The sequence below is a fragment of the Ornithorhynchus anatinus genome, chromosome X1 (genome assembly GCF_004115215.2).
Source record: "Ornithorhynchus anatinus isolate Pmale09 chromosome X1, mOrnAna1.pri.v4, whole genome shotgun sequence".
NCBI classification, from domain to species: domain Eukaryota; kingdom Metazoa; phylum Chordata; class Mammalia; order Monotremata; family Ornithorhynchidae; genus Ornithorhynchus; species Ornithorhynchus anatinus.
Genome location: NC_041749.1, coordinates 90,514,646 through 90,534,907, shown reverse-complemented (window position 1 = coordinate 90,534,907; position 20,262 = coordinate 90,514,646). Strand labels below are relative to the sequence as shown.

Genomic DNA, 20,262 nt, shown 5'->3' with positions numbered 1-20,262 from the left:
TCACAAACCTACAACTTTGGCATTTTTCTTTACTCATCCATCTCTCCTCCAACATTCATATTCAGTCAGTCTCTAAATCTTGTCGATTCTATCTCTGCAACATCTCCAGAATTCACTCTTTCCTCTCTGTTAACACTGGTTCAAGCACTTGTCATGTCCTGTCTGGACTACTGCATCAGCCTCCTCACTGATCTCCCTATCTCCAACCTCTCCCCTCTTCAGTCCAAACTTAACTCTGCTGTCAGGATCATTTTTCTAAAAAAAAAAAAAAAAGTTCTGCACACATCTCCCCACTCCTCAAGTGCCTCCAGTTGTTGTCCATCCATCTCTGCATCAAGCAGAAATTTCTCTCTGTTGGGTTCATGGCATGTAATCAGCTCTCTTCCCCCTTATTTACCTTTACTCCTCTTTCACTTACAACCCAACCTTCACACTTTGCTCTAACCCTGACCTGCTCACTGTCCCTCGCTCTTGCTTCACATTCCATTGACCCCTTGCTCACACTCTCCCTCCTGACTGAAACTCTCTTTCTCTCCACATATCCTACAGACCGGCTCTTTCCCCATCTTCAAAGCCCTAATGAAATTACATCTCCTCCCAGACTTCCCGGCCCAAGCTCTCATCCTCCCCACCCACCAATTCCCCTCCTATTGCCTCTCCTAAATATTTAGGTAATCCCCCCTCCTCACCCCACAACACTTAGGTGCATATCCTTATACTCAGTTGCTTCCCCACCTGTAATTTATTTTGATGTCTGTCTCCCCCATTAGACTCTAAGCCTCTTGAAGACAGATTCTTTCTAGATCTGTATTGTACTCTCCCAAGTGTCTAGTACAGTGCTCCACCCAAAGTAAGTGTTCAGTAAATACAGTCGATTGATTGTGAGTCACCAGGAAATTGAGGGGAAAGTTTATAAAGAGGGTGGAGCAGTAGAGATCTGGTGGGGTTGGTTTCCTGATTGCCAGGCAGGTCAACATGTCTGTTTTCTGGTGAAGTAAAAGCCAGGTACCCTGTCATGGCACCTCTCTGCTTCAGTATAAATACATCAATGTAGCTATATTGCTCCGCTATAATTGAATACACAGTTCTGTGTAATTTTGATGAAAGTAAAGTATCTGATTGTGGCTCCCCCATTTATAGTACGGTTTCCTTTGAAATAGTTTGACTTAATGTTTTGACTTAAAGACGGCACAGTTTTCAGGAAGCAGTGTTCGTAAGTCCGAGGACTGCTTGTACCTAGTTTGCAGCACATTTATTACTGGCTGCTTTCCCTAGAATGTACGCTATGAAAGGTGAGGAACTTAAAATAAATTTTAACTGGGAAGAATATGGTTTGTGCCTTGTCAGTTTTGCACCTTAGCAGAATCTTTTGAAGATTCCAGTAAAGAGCTGGTTGAACTGGCTTCCCTGACTTTGATCTGGCCACTTGCAGGGAGAAGGGAGCCTACATTTGGGCCTTTCCAGTCTTGTTAAAACTTTCCCCTGTTTTATTTGGCAGCCTCCACATGAACTATTTCTACTGCTGGCTGGTTTCAGAAGAATTTCTTAAAGATGATAGGAAAAGTGCAGCATGAAATTAGAGCTCTACTTTCAAATGATTCTTTTTTCCAGCCGGCTCCTATTTATGTATGACTAATCGTTGTGTGAGAGTTTTTATGACATAAAATAGCCATATAGGGAATAAGAAATTACTTATTACAGCCCTCTCTGCTTCTAGCCTGACTGTTTTTCTGAACCCGAAATGGAGCTGAGGGAAAACGGAAAAAGGGTAGCAGGGCTGGGCTTTGGAGCAGAGCCATATTTTAACTATAATCAGGGCTCAACAATTGTTGGCTTAATTCATCTCTTAAACAAAAATACCATTGGTCAGCTATTCTCAGCCTCTGTTTGTGTGTGTTGTCTTTGGCTGAAAGCTTTGTTGGTTTTAGTTATTTGATGTTTTATCTTTGTACCTCTCTGCCTCCTACAGCACAAAGGATTACTTTCTTGTCTGTCACAAATTTTCACTCCCAGTAGATGAGTATATTTGACCCCTGACTGTCATTTTCTGAAAAGCTGAAATGATAACAGGGAAATCAAATGACCGCAGATTGAATCCTCTGCTGTGTGGCATTATTTACTTTAGCTGTTGAATCTGTGAGGCTGTTCTTGACTGTCTTATTGTGCTTTGCCCAGTTTTGATGAGATTCTAGAGAGAGAGCCAAGTAGTTCTCTAGGGTGGGAAATGTATCATTACATTTGCATTAATGTAACTTGAATTAATAACCCTCTTTTCCCATAATTTTAGCACTCTTTATGAACCATCCTCATAATATCCCAGTAGAGTCATTTCTTGCTGTAACATGGTAGCTGCATTTTTGATGAACCTCGTGTTATGGTAAAATTACATTGTAGTAACAATTGACTTATTAATGGGGTGGGAATATGTGATTTGAAAATATGAACATGACTGTCAACTTTGGGTACAAATTTTCGTTTTGTTATGTCTGCCACTAGCAGAATGTTCTGCTACCTGTTACTGCATTGCATTAAATACTGTAAGGCTGTAAAAACTGTCCACACCCTGCATGATTTTGTTCTAACTTTTTCAGGGCTGGTACGTTTTAGTGAAACACTAAAATGGGTTTTGAGGGCTGAAATTGTACTTTGCCTGAATCTATGCTTTTTCTTGTTCATAGGAAAGGGACAATGTTACCTTAAGGTATTCAGGCTATCAAAACTTTTTAGAAGGCAATTTAACTGCACATGGAAATATTGGACATGGATATTTCCCAATAACTACTACAACTATAATAGGAAAATTAAGCATGGAGATGGACAGGAACTGAGCCCGACTGGTACCAGTGTTGTTATTATAAAACTCCTCCTCCTGTTCAAAACGGACTTGATTTTGGTCATGGCCTTTTGAAAGGTCATCTGTCCATATTATGCCTGTGAATAAAGAAGTGTTAATATCTTGTACTTGTGGTATTAAACCCATACTCTTATGCCCAGCACTGTACTAAGCATCTGGGGTATATGCAGGCTTCCTCCCAGGTTGGACACAGTCCCCTGTCCCACATGGGGCTCACAGTCTGATGAGGGAGAATGGGTATTGAATCTCCATTTTACAAATGAGGATGCTGAGGCACAGGGCAGTGAAGCCGTTTCCCCAAAGTCACACAGCAGGTAAGTGGTGTAGCCCGGATTCAGAACCCAAATCCCCTGATTCCTCTCGGCTCTTCCCACTAAACTATGCTGCTTCGAAACATACAGCTATAAAATCTCTTTTAACTGAGAGGCATCGTGGTCTAGTGGAAAGAGCATGGGCATGGGATTCACAGGACCTGGGTTTGAATCCCAACTATGCCAGGTGCCTGCTGAGTGACTTTGGTCAAGTTATTTCTTTTTTTTTCCCCTTAATGGTTTTTGTTAAGCACTTACTATGTGCCAGGCACTGTACTAAATGCTGGGGTCTTGTCGTATGCTCTCGAGTCATCTCTGACCCATAGCGATACCATGGACACATCTCTCCCAGAATGCCCCATCTGCAGTCATTGTGGTGGTGTAGCCATAGAGTTTTCTTAATAAAAAATGGAAGTGGTTTACAATTGCCTCCTTCTGCGCAGTAAACTCGAGTCTCCCACCCTCGACTCTCTCCCATGCCACTGCTGCCCAGCACAGGTGAGTTTTGACTGGTAGCAGTTACCTTCCACCACTAGCCACTGGCCAAGCTAGGAATGGAATAGGTGCACCTCTGCTTGACTCTCCCTCCCGTAGCCGAGACTGGTAGAGTACTAGAAACTCTCCAGGTGCGATCCTGAGAGGTAGAAATGCTGGGATAGGTACAACATAATCAGTTTGAGCACAGTCCATGTCCTACATGGGGCTCACAGTCTTAATCCCCAATTTACAGATGAGGTAACTCAGGCACAGAGAAGTTGTGACTTGCCCAAGGTCACGCAGCAGACAGATGGCAGAACCGGGATTAGAAACCTGGTCTGTTGACTCCCAGGCCTATGCTCTTAACACTAGGCCATCCTGCTTCTCTGGTCTCGGTTTCTTCATCTGTAAAATGGGGATTCAGTGCCTGTCAATCACATTTATTGAGTACTTAGTGTGTGCAGAGCACTGTACTAAGCGCTTGGGAAAATACAATATAGCAGAGCTGATAGGTTCCCTGCCCACACTGAACATACTCTCCTCCCTTCTACTTAGACTATGAGCCCCATATGGGACAGGGGCAGACTAACTTGTATCTTACCCAGCACTTAGAACGGTGCTTGACACACAGTAAGCACTTAGCAAATACCATAATAATAAGTGAATTGTTAATTGTTTGCATGTGGGTTTTGTTAAAATCTGAGGAATAACCTTTTTGCTTATAATGAGACTGAAAATCGTTCTGAAGATATGTGGGGGCCCTATCTGACAACCCTGAATTCACTCAACCAGATGGGCACTGGTCTGGTACTGAGCCAAGCCTGGGGTGAAGAGTTGGGCTGAAGGAGTTTGCAGTCCGCTCCTGCCTGGATTGGCCATAGCAGTTTCAGGCAGATTCCAGCCTATCTAAAGTACATGGGGATCAAAACCACACACATTCTAATCCTAGCTTTGATCCTAATGTGCTTTGGGACCTCAGTAAAACCACTTAATCTCACCTGTAGATAGAGGAACCCCTTCTCACAGAGATGTTCTAAATGAAAACTAAAGTTGGTTAACGGTCAGTAGTGGAGATTAGGTAGAATTTTGTTACAATGCCACTTGCTGTGATGGCAGTGGCCGCAGGTGCACATTTTGTCCAAGGTTCATCTATTTTCTTTAATCAGATTTTGGGGTGTCCTCAGAAGCCCTGTGACCTAGTGGCAGGAGCACGGGCCTGAGAGTCAGAGGATCTGGATTCTAATTCCAGCCCTGCCGATTGCTTGCTGCATGTCCTTGGGCAAGCCCCTGAACTTCTCTGTGCTTCAATTACTTCATCTGTAAAATAGGGATTAAATCCTCTTTCCCCCAATTTAGACAGCCATGTGTCATGCTATGATGGATTGCAACTCACTGCTGCTTGTTCTGAAATGAAGCCTGGAAGGGAAGGGGGGATTAGATTCAAATTTCAATTTAGGTGGTAATAAGAGTAGTTAGTAGTAGTAGAGAAGCAGCATGGTGTAGTGGATAGAGCATGGGCCTGGGAGTCAGGCGGTCATGGGTTCTAATCCTGGCTCTGCCACTTGTATGCTGTGTGACCTTGGCGAAGTCACTTCACTTCTCTTTGCCTCAGTTAGCTCATCTGTAAAATGGGGGTTAAGACTGTGAGCCCTACATGGGGCAGGGACTGTGTCCAACTTGACTTGCTTGTATCCACCCAATTGCTTAGTGCAGTGCCTGGCACATAGTAAGCCCTTAATAGATACCATTATTATTATTAATGTTATTATTAGACTGTGGGCCCCATATGAGACAGGGACTGTGTCCAACCTGATAAACTTGTATCTATCCCAGCTCTTAGAACAGTGCTTGGCACATAGATGCTTAACAAATACCATTAAAAAAGAATAAGGCAGCTTATGTAGCTACCTTTTTGCAGTGGGAGATTGGGAGCTTCATTGTAACTGATAACTAAAAATCCTTCTTGCCAGAAGGAATTAGTTTAACATTTTAAAGCCAAAGTTGAAGCAATGTGGGTGGAGAGTGTGCTTAAGGGAATGATCAATGTTTGTGATAAAAAAAAAAAAATAATTGATTTGCCAAGTCTGCCTGCTAAGCAAATTATAGGAACTTTCTTAAGGTATCTTATGAGTTGAATTCATAAGCAAATACTTCCTTTGAAGCATGTAATAGAAGTCCAGGCTTAGCTCTGTTGATTAGCCAATATAACCACGAGTTCCAGTCTACATTGTATCTGAGAAGTTCAACAGTCGATAAGCATCAGTTCGGTGGCTACCTGGAGATCATTCATCAAGATTTTCAAAACTCAGAAGGAGAACATTCTTACCTGTTCATTAAATATGAGGGACTACTGGTCTCTATTCCTTCTTTATGACCTCTACCAGACCCTTCTCCTGCCTGTGGGCCCTTTCCATGCATGTATCTTCCTTCTTCCACCCCCTCTTTGAAAGGAATATGTAATTTCTACCTGAGGCAATGGCATCTGTTTGCAAAAGGACAACATTCTTGTGCTCTCTAATCTGCATTGAAAAGATTAGAATTTGCACCCAGTGAAAAGGAGGCGGGGAGGGGTCTGGGTGTGTGGGTATAAAGACACCTGTTTTTATAGAGTAGGACATGAACAAAAATCTGTCGGTTATAAGAAGCTGTTGAAGGTGGTGCGACTGTCTGTGGTGGGGTCTGACCCATTGGACCCATATTGGCCTTTTCAGCCAGCTTTGTGCCCACTGGGAAACTTCACCATATTGTCATCATCTTTGTGTAGGAAGGATGGGAGGCAGTGTGGAAGGAGCATGGAATAGGAGCCCCCTGAGACCCCTGTTCTAATCCCGTTTCTGCGGGGATGAGATCCTTGCTCACCCAGCTTCTTAAACCCTGAGTCCTGCTTGGGACAGGGACTGTGCCCGATGCAATAAACTTGAATCTGGTCCATTTTACCCCATTTCCTGGTATATAGTAAACACTTTATAAATACCATCATTATTAAACTGTTCATTCACTATTGTGAACTGGATGAAAATAAAACAGTTAAGAGATATCAGTTTGATATTTTAATGAGTACTTTTAAAGTGTTAACAGTGATGTAATGTATTGTGCAGTTTGGGGGAAGGACATATCCATCTGAGAAAGGCAACCACAGTTAATGCGGGGAATGGGAGAGGCTTCAGTAAGAGGACTGATGGAAAAGGTTAGGAAGGAATGAAGGTTGATAAAGAGCCTTAATTGGTATTTAGAACATAATAAGGATGTTGACTAAGTACAGTGGTATCAGGAAGTGGGAACATCCAGTGCAGTTGGAAGAGGTGGTTTCAAAATGGAAGGAATGCCTTTCTAGTCCAGGAGCAGCTAAAACTTAGGGAGTCATTTTCCCCAGAAAGTTGTGTGGATGGCATTCTGCGGATTCATTGGGCTGAATGGACCATTGGTCTGCCCTAGTATGGCTGTTTTTGTTGTTCTGACAAGGTAGGGTCCTATTAGTCATGGAGACTGAGGCAGAGATAGGAACAGAGAAACTAAGGAGTCCATGTTTCGGGGGTGAAGCTGATCATACTTGATCATTTGGATTTACCTTTGCTGCAATAACCAACAGTAGTTTTTAACCTAAGCAGTCTTGATTATTGAAGCAACTAGGTCTCTGGAATTCCCACTCGATTGATTTATGTTTTTAGAGATTATCACCATTGCCTGCCTAATAATCCAGCACTTGTACGAAGTCATTTAATGGTATCTAATGAGCACCTGCTCTGGGCAGAGCACTGTACTAAGTGCTTGGAGCAGGGGCAGATACAAGATGTGAGACACAGTCCCCTGGTCCTCAGGGGGCTCACAATCTAAGAATAAGGGGGAAGGGGAATTGGCAGCAGAGTCAAAGTAAATAATACAGATTAATTAAATTCCCAGTCTACAAATGCAGTCCATTCTTCAGGCCCATTTTGTCAAATTAGCATTATTTTTCCTACTGAGTCATTGTACGTGATCATTCCAAACCCAGATGACTCTAGTGTAACCTAAATGCATAGGGAACAAATACCCTACAGATTGCTGCGTGTACATTCGAGGGAGGCAAACAAGCTGCCAAGTCAAACATCAGCTAATGAGCTCACTGGGGATATGGGAAAACTGCTTGACCTAAAGTAGTTTAGAGTTTGTTCCCTTTCTTCAACAAACTTCCCTCTGTCAGATATCTTTTTGCTTCGTGAGGAGATCTTGTCATTAAAAGTTGGGCAGCACAAGGTTAAAATAAAACTCCCAAAGTTTCCAAATGTACATACATGTTAGAGATCAGAGCTTTCTGTGGTGTCTTTAGGACACTTGAGCAGATCCCTCAAGGAATCCTTTCCCAAAACTGCACCCTACATTACATCCCTGTTAACACCACTTTACAAGTACTCATTAAAATACCAAACTGATATCTCTTAAAAGTTTTATCTTCATCCAGCTCACAATAGTGAATGAATAGTTTAATAATGATGGTATTTATCAGGTGCCTACTAAATACCAAGAAATGGGGTGAAATGGACCAGATTCAAGTTTATCATATCAAGTCCATCCGAAGGTAGATGTGATTACTTATGAGTGTACCTTAAATGAAAATGGTTTTTAAATAATTATTATTACTACTACTAATAATAGCAATAATAATTGTGGTATCTGTTAAGCACTTACTATTTGTCAAGCACTGTTCTAAGCACTGGGGTAGATACAAGATAATTAAGTCAGACAGTCCCTGTCCCACACAAGGTTCACAATCTAAGTAGGATGAACAGGTGTTGAATCTGCATTTTGCAATTGAAGGAACTGAGGCACAGAGAAGTCAAGTGACTTGCCCAAGGTCACCCAACAGATAATGTTGGCAGAGCCAGGATTAGAACCCAGGTCCTCTGACTCCCAGGCCCATGCTCTATCCACTAAGCCTTGCTGCTCCTTTCGTGATATGCTTTTTGGAATCTTATCTGCCAATATGTACTGAACATTTTCTTATTTGTTCGAATTGCAATAGTAAATGTAAACTTCTCAGTATTAAGCCATCTTATTCCCATTTGCTGGCTTTTCTTCCACCTCTCAACCCCTAACTGAAGGCACCCCCAAGTTTCATCTGGGTCCCCTAATCTTTGCACTCCTTTGCCAATTCTCTTTTTGCCCCCCTTCAATTTGGCTTCCACCCTCTCCACTCCATGGAAACTTCTCTCTCCGAGGTCATCGGTGACCTCCTTCTTGCTAAATCCCACCTCAGTCAATGATATTTATTGAGTGCTTATTGTGTGTAGAACACTATATTAAGCACCTGAGAACTATAAACAAGATCCCTGACCACAAGGAGTTTACAGTCTAATCCCAGCTCCACCACTTGTCTGCTTTGTGACCTTGGGCAAGTCACTTCATTTCTCTTTGCCTCAGTTTCCTCATCTGTAAAATGGGGATTAAGACTGTGAGCTCCATATGGGACAGGGACTGTGTCCAACCCAATTATCTTATATCTGCCCCAGTGCTTAGTAGAGTGCCTGGCACATAGTAAGTGCTTAACAAATATCACAATTATTATTACTATAGGGGGAGAGAGGCATTGAAATACAGATTGGCAAAATGGCAGAATATAAAAGGATAAGCACTTAAGTGCTATGGAGCTAGAGGTGGGGTGATCCAAGTACAGAGTCAAGTGCATAGGCGATGCCACTGAGAGGTTAAACAGGGGAAGTGAAGGTTTAGTTAGGGCAGGCCTCTTGGAGGAGATATGGTTATCGTAGGACTTTGAAGATGGGGCAAGTGTTGGGAGGGAAAGGGAGTTCCAGGCCTGAGGGAGAACCTGAGCAAGGGATCAGCAATATACTTCTATTTACACACTCTAGCAGTAGCCTGAATTGAGCTCCCACTTGATATCATGCTTGGAAAGTACAGTCAGGCAGTGCTTTGCTCCCTGCCTACAAGGAGCTTACATGCTATGCTCTACTGTGAAAATATTTATTCAAGTAGCTATATTTCCATTCTCTTACCTCCTAAATAAATAATGCAGTGGCTGTTTCTGCCATTCTGTCATAGGCTTCTTGAGGACAGGTATTGTCTTACCCCTTTTGTTTTACTTTCCCAAGCACTCACTGTGGTCCTTTGCATGGAACCAATATCGGCTGATTAAGCAGCAGGTGTATTATAAAATTTGTTGTACTGTAAAAGAGACCATCAGTAGTACTGCTGAAATGTACTGGTTCAATTCATTTTCCAGGAGCTGATTTCATAGGCTATGCCAGTAATTACAGAAAATGCCCATTTTTAATAAGTTTACTCCTTGAGCTCTTCTCAGGAAACTTGATTTTTATTGGCCTGGCTACAGATGTTCTGTGACTTTAGTTTTGTTGATGGAAATTTCCGTGGACCAGAAGTTCGAGGGACAGGTATGTGAAGGGAGAAAATGAAGGGACATTCAGTTTCCAGAGGGGGATTCCACAACTTTGCTGCCTCCATTTGTTAAATTGGAAAAAGAAATCACTGACCTATCCCACAGAGGTATATAAATGGTGAATAAAAGTTGACTGGAATCTAACCTGGATCGAAGCAGCACTCAATATTAGTGGGAATGGGCTTGACCTTTCTTGCAGCAGGACACTTTGAAAATTCATATTTCTAGATGTTATAGACCTCTCCCCTTGTCAGTGCTCAGATGTGTTAAGTATGCAGGTGAATATTTTCCCGTTACCAGAATTTGATTGGATTTTATCTGAATTAAGATAGTATGTAGCTTAATATCTGGATGTATGAAGTGGACTCTCACAACATATAGTTCACTGCTCATCAGAGCTGTGGTCAGCACCCTAAGTTGAAGGACTTTGGTATTAAGGGTTTTGCCCATCAGGATTGAATGGATAAAAATAACCAGTGACCTAGAACACTTTGTGTCTTTCCCTTTTAATCAAGTACACTATTGTTGGAATAGAATTCTTTAAGGGGCAGCAGCGAAGTGGGTTTTTTTTTAATGAGTTAATCATTACAGCTGGGTCTACTGTTGCATTGCTAATGAGGTTATTTAGATTTAAGTTCAGCCTCTAGTTCGGTGAAAAGGCGATGTGTGTAGACCCGCTGAGTGACAATCACAGAAAAAATACTTGGTTACAGGACTCTATAAAGAAGTCGAAACAAAAAACAATGATCAGTATGGCAAACAGTTCAAATGCACTCAGCCGGTGTTTTCAACCAAGATTTAAATTGTATAAGAATATTATGGATTTTCAGTTTTTAAATGGCTTTGGAAGGATCTCTTGGCAAAATGGGAAAATAACCCCAATTTTCCTTGTTTATTAAGGGGTGGGGGCTTCACTATATAATCTGTATTTTTTTAGCCCGCTCTATTTTTGAAAGCTAATTGTAAGTAACTGTCAGTTGTAAAAGAAGACGTCCATCTTAATTCCCATTGATCTTCGTGGATCTAAACTGTTTTGACTCCAATCTCTAAAATGAAAATAACTGGGCTGAAAGTGCCAGCTACGATCCTCTCTTGCTAATTCTGTGAGGGTTGGCAAAGAACAGCAAGGAAGGGGCTGCGTGCAGCCCGTGCTTGTTTGTTTCAGCCTATTCCTCTTGGCCCTTTTTTTTTTCCTTGTTTCTCCTCCTCTGCCTCTGGAATGGTCCTTTCCAGCAGCTGAGTTCTGCTTCCCATTGGCTGGCCCTGAAGTGGGAGGAGGCTGCCGTATTGTTTGTCTTCTCTGGATGATCTCATTCTTATTTGTCTAGCTGCTCGGGGCTCTAAAGGATCATTTCAGTTTCTGCTTCCCAGGAGAGGAGGGTGGAGCAGTTTATGGAATAGCTTTCTCTTCCCGAATGACTTAGCTTGGACTAGAACTCTTTCTGTATGAAGTAACTTACGGCCGAGGATTTTACTGTGTTTGTTTCCAACAGAGTTTCTGAGCTGGAAAAGGAAGCTTTTAAGGGACAGACTTTTGGAAATCTCTTCTTTTGAGCTACCCTCAGCAACTGCCACATTGCTCCATCTAATGTGCTACAAGGATGAGCCCAGCATTTGGAGCCATGGAAGTGGAGCATTATGCAAATGGGGTCCTGCTCGAACCTTTTGTCCATCAGGTTGGGGGTCACTCCTGTGTCCTCCGGTTTAATGACAAAACCATCTGTAAGCCCCTCATCCAGAGGGAACACCAGTTCTATGAGACTCTCCCAGGAGAAATGCGTAAATTTACTCCCCAGTATAAAGGTAAGATAGCAGTCTGTTGTAAAGTGTTGGATTTTTCTCTTTTGTACATTCTAGGATCACGCCTTCCTTAAAGCCTCTTCAAACTTGAAGAGATTTTAGGGTTTTTTTTTCTCTTCGTGTATTTTGATGTTGTTCGAGCCAGGCTGTGGTGATGCAAGGGTGGAGATGTCTTGCCAGTGGGTGTCTGGGCTGGCTAACAGCATTAGAATAGAGCAGTTCTGCTGGTGATAGTCATATCTTCCTTAGGCGAGATCAGGTAAGTGTTTGTTTGCTTGTAAATGTTCATCGTAATGCTTTGACTGACACTTCACATTTCATTCTCTATATTTTCCCTCCTTCCCTCTTCCCACACAAACACTCTGTTTTCAAGCATTGGGTAAGATTGCTCAGTAATTATTTTAAAATTTTTGTTTGTAGATTTATTTTTTGGTCCAAGTTGAGCTGTGTTTTGTGTCCGTGTCCTCTTTAACACTCTCTTAGCCACTAATGAAGTCCTGGGATAACGGAAAATTTTAAAAATTTTTTATCTTTTTAAAATATTTGCAGCCAGTTTTTGCCCTTAAGAAAAAAAAATCGAGGAAATTAGGTAGGCAAGGGTCAAGTAGCCTGAAGAGGCTGAGTCAGAAGGAATGTAGGAGTGGAAATTCCAGTTCTGTTGAGCATGGCATTGGTTAGCTGAAATCCTTTGCTGTTACGGAATATCCCAGAAATTGCTAACTGGAGGAGAGCCACTTATTAAATTTTGTTCTTGAGAATTTGTTTTGTAAAGTCAATACTAAAACAGTTCATTTTTGGACTTCAGAGTCACCAGTCTTTTTCTTTTTTTCACATTACTTGTAGATTGAGAAAAAGAAGTCACTATGAGACACTTTAAATTTGTGTGTTGTCTTTGTGTGGAAGATATTGGAGCACCTTAAATTTCCCTAGAACTGTCGAATTTGTTGCTTTCCCAAGCAAAAAAATGTAATGGACATCTGTACTTCAATGTGCTTGTGTGTGTGTGTGTGTGTGTGTGCGTGCTTGTGCGTGCGTGTGTTTGTGTGGAGTCTTTTTTGGGAACAGGGGAGGGACTAGGGGGGAGGGGGGCGGGCCTCTCTGTTGGTCCTTCTCTGTTGTTTTTTTCCAGGATAAAGCCAAAGGCCATTTGCTAGCTGGCTCTCTCCCACTTGCCCCCTTTTTCCTGTAGTCCTTTCCTATGTGGCAGCAGGACTGTCAGTCAGAGCTTCTGACCTCCCTACCCCAGCTACTGTAGGCCCCAGAGCCGCCAGCCCACCTCAGAAGTGCCAGTCTCTCGCCGAGAACTCGAGTGATGAGAGAGGCAAGAACTGAGCAGATTGGTTGATTGATTTGGGGCAAAGAGAGAGGACTGTGAGAAAAAGCATTCAGCCAGTTGTAACTGCAACGCTCTTCGATAACCGCTGAAACTTTCTCATCTGGCACTGGGGGCAACCCTGTCAGCACTTTCCTCAAAGACTCTTAAAAAAACAATGCAGTGCTCTAGAGACTCAGAGGAGGAAAAAAAAAATGCTTTCAAGGTTCACCATGTTTCTGTGTACCTCAATCCGATTTGCTTTGTATTGCATTTTGTTTTTATTTCGTGAGACTGCAACATCAATAAAGTAAATTTCTCAAAAAAGAAAAAGGCCTGTGAAATTAAACGTGGTGATACTGAGCGGAAGCCTTTGAAGTAGTATCTGTTGTATTGTGTGATTTGTTTTTGGTTTTTTTTTTGTTTTTTTGGGGGTTTTTTTCTTCTTTTCTTTGTTTTGCTCTGCTTGCAAGTCTTTCCTTTCCCTTGGAAGCTATTTAACCTTCTGCCAAACTTGTGTCCAGGTAAATGCTTTGGGCTTTGCTCTAGTGCAAAACCTAAAGCCTTTGGTATTTGTGCAGGATATTATATTTTCCACAGAAAGATGTAAATAGCTGATGTTTTTACATCTCTCCTTGAGTCAGACCAATCACTTTTAAATTAATAAACATTTTCAATAATGGAAAACGTCTCCTGTTATTATTTGATTCCTGTATGACTCAGTTGATCAGCGAGAGAAGACTCCTGCTGCAGCATTGTTTTGCTTCATTGATTAAATGATCTTCTCCAAGGTGTCATCTTGTCTAGATGTTTTAATATTTGTTAGGTTGGCAGATGAGTTTTGAGCCTCTGGCAAGATAGAAACTAAGGACCAGGGTAAGAGAAAAAACCAAAAACAAAAGTTGTTAAAATTGTGTTGTATAAAATGTACTTTCTGGACACTCCTAAATTCTTTTCTCCTCCTCCTCCCCCTTGTAGGTGTGGTATCAGTAAGCTTTGAAGAGGATGAAGTTGGAAATTTGTGTTTAATAGCATATCCATTAAAAGGGGACCATGGTAAATTGGACAGTATAGATAATTCAGACTGCGAACCCAAAAATAAGCTATTGAGGTGGACTAACAAAAAGACTCTCTTATTAGAAAATGAAAAGATCACCAAGGAGTGGGTCCGACAACACAGAAAAGAGGAGAAAATGAAAAGGTGGGTATGCAAATTGAAAGAAAAACTGCATTTTCATAGAGTAATAATAATTTTAAATAATCCAGTGCCTTGAATTCAGCCTTGAAGTCTACAAACCCAGTTTAATTTCAGTCTTGGATTTTCAATATATGCTCTCTCATCCCTTCTGGAAGTTTAGCCCCCGAGAATGGTAAAAGGGTGACTTGATTTTGATCTGTTTTGGATCACCCACATCGTGCCCCAGTATGAGTGTGCAAGTCAAATTGTCAGTCGATCAGTTGTATTTATTGAATGCTTACCGTGTGCAGAGCACTGTACTAAATGCTTGGGAGAATACAGTGTAACAGACACAGTCCCTTTTGTGTCAGCTATCCTTGTCTCAGCAGCTGATGGAAACAGAATCATCCGATCTAAGAATCTTGCCACCATTAGCAGGGGCATAACTGAGTATGGGGATTCCTCAAATCCCAAACGTGGTTTCATGTTTCCTCAAACCAGGATCTTGTGCCCCCAATTGGGGACAGTCCCGTGTGTATGTGGCTCAATGGGAAACCGGATACATTTGTAATGGTAAAAGACTACCCTACGTTTTAGGGTAGAAACCTTTTCCTGTCATTGCTTAATAGTCTGTGAACATTTGTGCTCATCAATCAAAGTATTTAATCGGGCTAAATGAGTTAATTTGATTAAGGCTGAAATTTCACAATGGGACTTGCCTGGTCCCAAACACAATACATTATATTGGCTGATGGGTAAAAGCATAGTGAAATGTGAATGAGTAAGCCAACTTAGAAGCCGCGAGTGGGCTGAGGTCAGAAGTTGTTAGCAGGGTTCAGTTGGAAAGGTCAGAACAAAGTCTTAGGAGCCAAATGCTTGTTCATGCTTGTGTCTCCCACTGGAGTTCTCTGAACCTGCCTGCCTGCACTCAGTAGCAGAAGTTCGTTCATTAAGGTGTATTTATTGAGCGCTTACTGTGTGCAGAGCACTGAACTAAGCACTTGGAACGTACAATTCAGCAATAAAGAGAGACAGTCCCTGCCCACATCGGGCTTACAGTCTAGAAGGGGGGAAGTTGTTCTTGTCCTTCAGTTACCGATTGTTTTAGAAAGCAGTGCATGCGTGCTTGACATCCCGATTCCAGCATAATACTTTAATATCAGATCATTATCTCTTTTACAGTCATAAATTAGAAGAATTTGAGTGGCTAAAGAAATCTGAAGTTTTATACTACAGCGTAGAAAAAAAGGGGACTATAAGTTCACAGTTTAAACATCACAATCCTTGGAGTATGCAGTGTCACCAGCAGCAGTTACAGCGAATGAAGGAAAATGCAAAGCATCGAAACCAATATAGTATCCTTTGCTAAGAGCAATCTTTGTGCATCTGGTTATGTGGTCCCTGGGAAGTCCGTCTCCTTTGGCTTTGTCCCTCTTGATAAATGGCATTGAACGAGTGCTACGTTTTAACTGGTCTAGCATTGTTTTGATGTCTAGGGACTTGTATATAAATGTAAATGCACTGCTTATAGTTGTGGCTTGAAATTCAATTAGGCCAGGAATGCATTTCTCCCAAAGCAAAGCTGAGGGTGTTAACAATAATAATAATAATAATGGTACTTGTGAAGCACTTACTATGTACCAATAATGTTGGTATTTGTTAAGTGCTTACTATGTGCCGAGCACTGTTCTAAACGCTGGGGTAGACACGGGGGAATCAGGTTGTCCCACGTGGGGCTCACAGTCTTAATCCCCATTTTACAGATGAGGTAACTGAGGCACCGAGAAGTTAAGTGACTTGCCCAAAGTCACACAGCTGACAAGTGGCCAAGCCGGGATTCAAACCCATGACCTCTGACTCCAAAGCCCGTGCTCTTTCCACTGAGCCACACTGCTTCTGTGCAGTACCAAGAACTGTTCTAAGTGCTGAGGTTGATACAAGTTAATCAGGTTGGACACAGTCCCTGTCCCACACGGGGCTCACACTCTTAATTCCCATTTTACAGATGAGGAGACTGAGGCCCAGAGAAGATAAGTGACCTGCCCAAGGTCACACAGCAGACATGTGGCAGAGCTGGCATTAGAACCCAGGTCCTTCCAACACCCAGGCCCGTTCTCTAGCTACTAAACCACGCTGCTTCTTATCTTCTTGATGAGCTATTAAAAGGACCAGTAATTTATAATATCATCTGTGTGCATAGTTATCTAACTTCAGGCCAACATCTCATGATCATTGAACATTTTGGGCACGCATATTGGGTGCTGCCTAGAACATGGGTCAGAAAAATACACATACAAAAGCCCATGAAAGAGTGCAATGTCTTTTTTGCTCCCTTCACACCCCTGATGTTGGTAGCATCCCGGCTGATAATGGGAAGATGCTAGGGGTTTCATCTCCCATTTCAACTTAACAGGCCGAGGATTCCATCAACCCAGCATTCTGTGCCTCTTAGGAGAGTGTAGGAAGAAAATGATCAGCGGTCCCTCTAAGTTGGGGTTTTTCCTCCTGGCAGCTGGATTTTTGCTTTGGGCAGGGAATGCTCCTGGGACCCCAGGGGTCAAGGAGCAGAAGTGTTGCTGCTTGCAGGAGATGCAGGCCAGCTCAGGAGTGCTAAGGTAAGTCCGGGAGGGTGGTGTTCCCTGTCAACCATGAGGGTGGGAGCACCCGGCATCCCTCCATGGGAAAGTTGCAGGTGATGGTTAAGTAAAATGGGAGACAGTATTGATTCCAAATTGAGAAAGTAAAGGACTTTCTGGGTGGCCATTACACCCAGCTCTGTCCTGTGATCTTAGTTTCCTCTAAGGGCTTAGAAAAAATTGAAATCAAAATATCAGAGACAGCGAGTTTGATGATAACGGCACGTAAAGGGGAGGTATTTGGGTTGTTACCAGGGAGAATGTATCGATTGCGATGACTTGTAAATGATGGAAGAAGTCTAACTGGGGGGGGGGGGGGGGGGGCGGTATTTATTTTTAACTCTCATGTCTGCGTGCTGCTGTCGACAGTCTTGACACATAAGTGAGCTGGCTCTTTTTGGTGGTGTTCTGGAAGTTCTAACTTCTAGCCCCCACTACCTCTTCCTCAAAAAAAATAAACCAGAGCATTTAAAGAATTAGAGGTGTTTGCTTCTAAATCTCACTTAAGTATTTGAGATGCTTAATCTCCCAATGAAGGTGGAATTTGGGTTTGTTTAGTTGTAAAATATTTCCTGTCCCATCAAGCTCCTTTTTTTAACAGAAATATTGTGAGGGCTATAGAAATAGTCATTGTCCTTTAGTATGATCATTTATAAAATGTGGAGTTTTCATTTATGTGGAAACTCTGATTTGGGACACTCAAAGTCCTTTAGTAGAAATAGCCTTTTAAGAAGGTAAAATGTACGCGTACGGTGATTGTGCAAACACTGAATACAAGCACTTACAAAACTCGAAGTAAAACCTACTGTTAACGTTTATGCTGTGTCACGCCACCATCTATAAGCCTTTTTGTACCCATTGTCAAGATTCAATTTGAAGAGGTGTTCAACCTACCCACCTCTGAGATGATTGACTACTGTTTGAATAATGTGCACATGTTCCGTACATGTTCCCTTTGTGTTGGAATGCTTAAATGTTTCCAAATTCCTCAAATGACAGTTATTTTTCTTAGGAAATAAAAATGCACTGCCTAAGAAAGTGCTGCTTTTTAGAGCAAGCCTGTCTTCTGACTTACTAGTACGTATAAGTAGCCAAATGCTCATGGAGAGATTTCAATACTTATCGAGGGACAAGAGTTACCTTTTTTTTCTTTTAAATCTGCAGCACGTATAAGAAATTATTACAGTGCTCCTGTAGAGCCAACTTTGAGGGACAACTTTGGTTGTGAAACTTCTAAATTCAAGGGGGCAGGAAGCTCGCAAGTCAGAATCTGCTTTTGATCTTGAAATTCTTCTAGTTATTACCCAGCTTTGGGAGATGAATTCCCTTTGTGTCAGATTCCTCTCAGTGACTTGCATGTTAGATTTAAGCAGCCCAGTGTGGTTTGGAAAGTATGTGATATAGCTTAGTGTCCCAAATTTTGGTCTGTTCTTGTAACCTGGAATTGGCACACTCTCTGACCAGTTTGGCTTCTCCAGGGACTCAAGAAGCCTGATGCTCCACTTCTAGTTGTGTGAAACGTTAAATCTTGTTCACCAAACATCAGGTGTGCCGATTCAGAATTCTCTTAATTCCGGGATTTATTATTTATCAAAGAGGAGGCTGGTACAGTCTGTTGTAAGTCCAAGAGAAGGGCCCAAGAAAAGGAGGTATTCATTGCTCATTAGGTATACCATACCTTCAGCTGGTATGAGTAACTTTGAGGCCTTTTGAGGATCAAGTCTTATGGAATTGAGCCTTGCCGGGGATAATTTTTACCCGTTCTCCCCCTGCCCCACCCTCCAATCCTCAGCCCTTTTTTCCTTCCCTCACCACTTTCGTTTTTCTTACAGACTTTTTAATGGAAAGGAAATATCATCTATAAGAAATTGAAATCCTCTGATCTGAAAGTAGATTACTAAGCTATAAACAACTGGTATTAGCACTCACTGGGCACTGTTCAGATTGGAGGTGTTTGTTGATGTGCACTTTTTTTTTTTTAATGGTATTTTCGGTGTGAGGCTTTTCTTTAACCATCCAGAATTTATCTTACTGGAAAATTTAACCTCTCGATATGAGGTGCCCTGTGTCCTGGACCTAAAGATGGGGACCCGGCAACACGGAGATGATGCCTCTGAGGAAAAAAAAGCAAATCAGATACGGAAGTGCCAGCAGAGCACTTCTGCAGTTATTGGGGTCCGAGTTTGTGGCATGCAGGTGAGTCTCACCCAACCTTGGGAGTGAAACCTGCTCTGTTATTGAATGGTAAACGAGGAGGCCATAGGAACTGGATGGATGGTTGAATCTTTGCGGGCAGGGAGCAAACGCTAGTCTTCCCAGTGTGAAAAGTGTAAAGGGATCCTAGGACTGTGGTGGAGATAGAAACACCCAATACGTTTTGCCTCTGGTCATCTGCCTTCCCTCAGAATGGTGATGACAGCATTTGCTGTCTTTAATAATAATGATGGTATTTGTTAAGCGCTTACTATGTGCCAGATGCCATTCTAAACCCTGGGATGGATACAAGCAAATGGGGTTGGACACAGTCCCTGTCCCCTGTGGGGCTCACAATCTCAGTCCCCATTTTCCAGATGAGGTAACTAAGGCTCAGAGAAGTGAAGTGACTTGCCCAAGATCACACAGCAGACAAGTGGTAGAGCTGGGATTAGAACCCACGACCTTCTGACTCCAAGGGCTGTGCTCTATCCACTAAACCCTGCTGCTTCTCTAAGAGAGGTATTGGTGTATACAGGTCAGGAGCGGTAGATTGTTATAATCTCTCAACTCCACTGCCAAAGAGCTCTGAGACCTAGAGCAAGTCAGTCAAAGTCACTCTCTATTCTCTTGGTACCTATGTAACCCCTCTGGCTCCCTCCCAGAGCTCTTTTACAGATTGTTGGAGTGTTTGAGGTTTTTGTATGAGCAGAGCTGCTAGATAAATACTAACAGTAGGGATAGGATTTTATCGCTCGCTAAAGTCCATTCACTTCTCCTTTCCGGTCTCCATTGTGTCCACCTTCCTCCCAAGAGGTGAAACCTTCAGGGTTGACATCTGTTCAACCTCTTTTTTAGTCCTTCCACTTCTCCCTCTCTACATCCGGGAGCGTACAGACAAGCCCCCTTTACTCCCCTCCTGGATTATCTTCTCAAACCCCAGTCTCTCACCATTTAGCTTCTTCAGTTCACTTAGAGTTGAAGCACAGGAAAGCTTGCCAGTCCTGGCACTGAAGGGGGTGCCCACGCAAAGCTTTTTCTTTCATGAGTGAGGGGAGGACATGGCATGTCCTGAGTCCTAGCTCTCCCTTCTTCCTCCCCAGAATCTTAA

At 42.4% G+C, this 20,262-nt stretch overlaps 1 protein-coding gene and 1 non-coding gene across 3 annotated transcripts in view; one reads left to right on the top strand and one right to left on the bottom strand.

Annotated features, from left to right (window-relative positions):
- The window catches only part of IP6K2 (inositol hexakisphosphate kinase 2), a 33,149-nt gene that overhangs the window by 10,009 nt on the left and 2,878 nt on the right, over positions 1-20,262 (top strand). The window contains exons 2-5 of one of the 2 annotated variants that reach the window (XM_029050028.2): positions 11,527-11,836; positions 14,124-14,346; positions 15,505-15,677; positions 18,979-19,154. In XM_029050028.2, coding sequence (XP_028905861.1) covers positions 11,635-11,836; positions 14,124-14,346; positions 15,505-15,677; positions 18,979-19,154 — 774 coding nt within the window. In that variant the 5' untranslated portion in view covers positions 11,527-11,634. Of the gene's footprint in view, positions 1-9,200; positions 11,837-14,123; positions 14,347-15,504; positions 15,678-18,978; positions 19,155-20,262 lie in introns of those variants that run through there. The other variant, XM_007668310.4, reaches the window with a different exon arrangement.
- On the bottom strand, positions 3,674-3,809 carry LOC114807025. Its single transcript, XR_003755078.1, has one exon. It is a non-coding gene; the product is annotated as a small nucleolar RNA SNORA7 (small nucleolar RNA).